This window comes from Fulmarus glacialis, unplaced genomic scaffold, assembly GCF_000690835.1.
Source record: "Fulmarus glacialis isolate BGI_N327 unplaced genomic scaffold, ASM69083v1 C14194441, whole genome shotgun sequence".
Taxonomy (NCBI): Eukaryota; Metazoa; Chordata; class Aves; order Procellariiformes; family Procellariidae; genus Fulmarus; species Fulmarus glacialis.
The window spans coordinates 1-5,045 of record NW_009242811.1 but is presented as its reverse complement, the minus strand read 5'-3'; the positions used below and the strand labels follow the sequence as shown (position 1 = coordinate 5,045).

The 5,045-nt window shown below is 45.2% G+C and overlaps 1 protein-coding gene across 1 annotated transcript; it reads right to left on the bottom strand.

Annotated features, from left to right (window-relative positions):
• Position 1: 1 nt before the first annotated feature.
• Positions 2 to 3,862, bottom strand: LOC104069749 (rab-like protein 2A). The gene is made up of 5 exons (XM_009586360.1): positions 3,788 to 3,862; positions 2,712 to 2,823; positions 708 to 805; positions 377 to 460; positions 2 to 82 (listed from the first exon to the last, which is right to left on the bottom strand). The coding sequence occupies exons 1-5, from the start codon at positions 3,827 to 3,829 to the stop codon at positions 2 to 4; spliced, it is 417 nt and encodes a 138-aa protein (XP_009584655.1). The 5' UTR covers positions 3,830 to 3,862.
• Positions 3,863 to 5,045: the final 1,183 nt, after the last annotated feature.

The window sequence follows — 5,045 nt, the reverse complement described above, 5'->3', positions numbered from 1 at the left end:
CTTAGGCAGATGGGGGCTCCTCTTCAGGGCAGCTCTCCTCTTTATCCAACAAATTCTCACTCTTCTTCTGCAGGTCAAAGCTCTGGAAAGGAGCAGGACAAGGAACTGCTGAGAAGCATGACAGCAACAGCTACACGCTGCTGTGGTCCTTTCAAATTGGGTCTAGGGCAGCGTGGGCTCTTCAGAGGGTCACCACCTCACCCCTTCCGACCTAGACACGAGCAGCACACAAACCCCATGGTGTCACCAGCATAAGGCAAACCTTTCCATGCCTGCAAAGTTTCACCCTTTGCCACAGGCTCTGCTTTCCCCGAGGCAAAAAAGAGCAGAGCTGCTAATCGCTTAGGAGGAGTGCAGTAAGTAGAGCCTTTCTTACCTCCAGTTCTCGCATGACCTCGTCCATGAAATCTCCTGAATTCTGTTTGTAAGCAATTGCCAGTTTGATAGCATCATTGAAGAGCTGATGAGAAGGAGAATGCTTGTCACTCAAAGTAAGAGGCACCGGGTTTCTGTAACATATGGAAACTGTTCCCACACCCCAAGAAAAAAAAAAACAACCCTCTGCAACTACCTATAGCTACCAGGACCTCACAAGTAGCCAAACAGATGTACTAGCCCATTTTCTGCTCTCTGCGCCTACAGCAGTCTCCATGTCCTTGGACTGTGGAGGGGTCTCATGGATGCTGAGGCAAATAGCTATGTTTTACCTTCACTACATTGGTGCCATCTGCAGCAGACACAAAGTAAAAGGGCAAACTGAACTTCCGGGCAAAGTTGAAGCTCTTCTGGGTCACCTTCATATCCGCTGGGGGCAAAAAGAGAAGTGGTCAGTAAGACATCACTGTAGGCAGAATGCCAATGTATGCAGGAGTGGTGGAACAGATGGAGCCCGGAGCCCGATTTAGGTGTCAAGGCCTCCTCACTGTAGTACAAGGCTAGGAGAGTCCTCCCCAAAAGCTATAGGGTTTTAAAAGCAACAGCATCACCAAACTGTTGACAAGAGAACACAAAAAGAAAAGAGTTCTTGTTGGTTTATCCATGGTGCTTGACTAAATTATAGATGGATTCTGATGGGCTATAAATGAATAATGCTTTGCAGCTTAGAACATATCAGTTCACTTGCTGTGTGGCAACTATGAAGGTTTTCCAGGCACATCCCTATGATTTTTGCTCTGTGTCCACAGGACCTGGACACCATTACCAGTACTAGTCACGCCTCTCCCTCCAGTTTGACCTTTTTAACCAGAACTCCCCACTGCCCTTATGCCACGTTACCTATATTCCTGTGAGTCACGGGCACGCTCACAGTGTACAAATGACTCAACTGTTACATATTTGTACTTAACAGGCAGTTAGGTCCAGCTACCCCAACCTCAGTAGGCCAGAGCTTTAGTTCAGTTTTGGAACAAAGCTACTGCATATTTACAGGACGAGCTGACACAGCAGTAGCAGCTCAAAGTTTTCATAGATAGACAGCCTGTATGCCAGCTCAGGAGGATGACTCCAGATGATCTGCCTTTTCTCACAGAAGCAACAGCTGAAGTAGTTCAGACTCTAAACGCTTGCCAGTGAGCACTGCCCAGGCAGCCGCTCCCTACCTCTTTGCAGGAAGCTGGATCAACTGTTCTGCAGCCTGGGCCTGTGTTAAGAGCTGTGTGGGCCGATCATTGCCTAGTCTGGGTGGAATACAGCAAACGAAGGCAAGGCAGAGGACTCTCTTGGAGCAGTGTCCACTCACACATAGAACGCTAAGAGCAGGATTCATCTACACAGAGGTTCTGTCTACAACATGGCTGTCAACACCAAGTCCATTGGCCTCGGACTTCCTGTACAGTCCGTGCAATCCGTGGATTCAAGGCTGGCTTGACACATCCGATAGGAAAGGCTTTTATTAGGTAAGATCAATCATGCCCTAAACCACACCACTGAACCAAATGGACTTCCATAGACTACAGCGGGAGCCCAGGCACCTTATTCAGGTGCAGACACCTATTCATAGCTGCGATGATTTCTACCACGAATGTCAGCAAGGAAGCCCATGTCTGACACTGTACCTGGTAGAAAATAGCAGGAGACTGTGTATGTGTTCTCTCGTTGACGCTGAGCAGAAAGCTGATGCGTTATGCGCGCTCACAGGATGCAGGAGACAGCCCACGACCCAAATGATAGCAATAATGAATGCCTAGCTGGCATTCCTAAGAGGAGGGAATCATCCAATCATCTGCAGAGGAAGGTGAACAATTTTGCCAGCAGGTATATTTAGACACTTTGGCACAGAGGAGTCCCAGGCTGAATTAGCAAGACAAAGGCGGTTACTGACTGTATCGGGGGAAGCCACGTAACAGGTTATGCTCTTTTTCCAGCAAGACATCCTGCAATTTTTGACTAGGTACCGCTCCAGTCAGCTTTCGGGTTCTTGCTGGATGAAACGGGTAGCGTGGTAAGGACAGAATTGGAAGGACATCACTTGAATAAACTTTAAATGGATCAAATTTGTATTTTTAATTGCTAGTAAAACAAGAACAAGAGCCTATAAGACAGCATGCAAGGTCGGTAGAGGACCCAGCTATTCATTTGGTAAAATACAGCCCGGAGGGACTAATACTCAACAACTCATCTGGACCTAACAGATGAATGACATTCTTTCTCAGCCAGGTCAGAAGAGAATCACATCACAATCCTGAGAGGTTGAAAGAAGCAGATATACTCACCATCAATTTTGTTGGCCACCACAATGCACGGAATCTCTGGACGGAATTCTCTGAGCTCCTTGTACCAGCTGTTTAAGTTCTTGTAGGTGACTTTCCGCTGCACATCAAACACCTTCCGAAAAAGAACCAGCTATCATGGGGCCAACAGCAGGACAGCTCCTGATCAAGCCACTGCACCAAACACAAGTACTGAATCCGGAATTTTCCCAGGAGGACATCAACAAAGGAAACTGGCCTTTGTTAGAAGGGTTGAAAGAGAAATGGGAGAATACCCAGCAAGCCTTGAAACATGCAGCCAGCCCGTTTCTTTGCATGATGCAGGAAACAGTCCCTCATTTTCCTTTCCTCTTATTCTGTACTGTGACAAGCGCTCTGTCACCCATGACAGTGAACAAGCACTGGGAAAGATCTGTTCTGCTAAGTAGGGTCAGATGTGAGGCTTCTCTATTTTAACAATTAAAATATCAGTGAAGTTGACTGATGCTTGCAAGTGATGAGAAGTAGTGGAAAGTTAGAGCAACAGTACAAACCAAGAGACCTGAGCGGGTTAGGAGTCAGGAAACAAGACTGATTTGAGCTAATAAATGGGAAGCGCAAAGTACAGGAAAACAGAAAGGGCAGAAGACCAGAGAAGAATGTCTTATGTAGTACCTCTGCAGAACACGTCAGAACAGTTTTGTACTACATAATCCAATAGTCACATCACAGAACAAGAAAGGAATGCCCTCTCCCTCGCATCACCTCTGACAGGGCTGCTTCTAAATAAGTACATTCAGTTGTACGTACCACCTTACTGGAAACACAGTGACAAAAGTAAGGAAATTTAGAAGACAGCAAAGCCAGGGAATATAGTAAGAGCGCTATCAGGAAAGACAGAAGGGAGCTAACCATACCCAACTACACTGGGTTTATCTGGTGAGAGAATAAAGAACAATACAGGAAAGTTTTTTAAACCACTGGAAGAGACAAGAAATATAAGGCAGCGTAATCATAAAAAGTAACATACAGGCCAAGTGTCAACTGGGGCTGTTATTAGTCAAAATTCCATCAGATCACAGCTGAGACACTACCCTTACCATGATACAAGCGTGAGCCTTATGGTAATAGGATGCGTGCATGCTCTGGAACCTCTCCTGTCCAGCTGTGTCCCAGAAGTCTGTAAGACACAAAAAACAAGCTTAGAATGACACAACTTTCCAAGTTCTGTTTTCCTCACAGCTTAAACCCAGGACGCAAAGCCCAGTCCATCTACTCAGGGTCACAAATTAGGTTTCACCTCTCTAATCTGAGACATTCCAGGGCTACGAGATTATGCAAAACTAGGACCTCTTCTTAGCTAGGCTTAGCTATGAGTTGTGCTGACACTCAACATTGCCATAAACATATTAGCAAAAGAGAAGTCATCAGTAGACATGACTTACAAAGGACAGTAAGACGAAAGTGCAAAGAGTGATAACAACGTATGGTACTTTGTCACTAGAGATGACAACAGGAAACAAAACCTAAATATCTTGAAACAGCTTGATTTCTGACGCAGTGATAAAGAGCCAGCTGCCTGCCATAGGCAATGGTTCTATCTCCTTTCACAGACAGTCTAACTCTGCTCATTCCAGGGGCACGACTCGTTCTAAAATTCTGAAGGATAAGTAAGTTAGCCTGAGACAGACAGGTCCCAATTCATTAAGTACCTTGTAGACTAGGTATCATGAAGCATACCTGAACAGTCACCAACATTTTAATGCCTTTTTCTGTTTGTGTGTCTCGGGTAGAGATTTCCCCCCCTCCTCTTACTGGATTTATGGGCTAATATTTGTGTCTTATTTGTTGCATAAATTTTCACAATTACGGACCACACCAAATGCAGTTATACTTCTGTCAGCTAGACTGAAGCCTGCCACTCCACCTAAAGCCAAATATGCCACTTTCCTTAGTGTTTACTTTGCATTGAAATTAGTTTCTGACTGGATACTGTAGCAGACTTGCAGGATGGTGACTTCTTAAACTGCCCAAAATATAGGCAAGTACTCATCAGACCACCCTTCCATTCATTGTGGGTAGTTTTGCTTCTAAAATTGCCTGATCCTTCTAATGTGCCATTTCAGAATCCTCACTTACAAGGAAAAAAGAGGTGCCAGTGATCACGACCTACTGAATGTCCCTAAATTAACTTCCCAAACAATGCGGCAGCTGTCATGAGAGAACTCGCCATGGCTTATTGAAAAACACTGCTGCTTTTATTCCTAAATCCTCCAGATCTTGCCCGTCATACCCCATGTCACTCCACAACATAGGAATTTATCAACCTTAAAATCCTTGGGAAAAATAAGATTCATA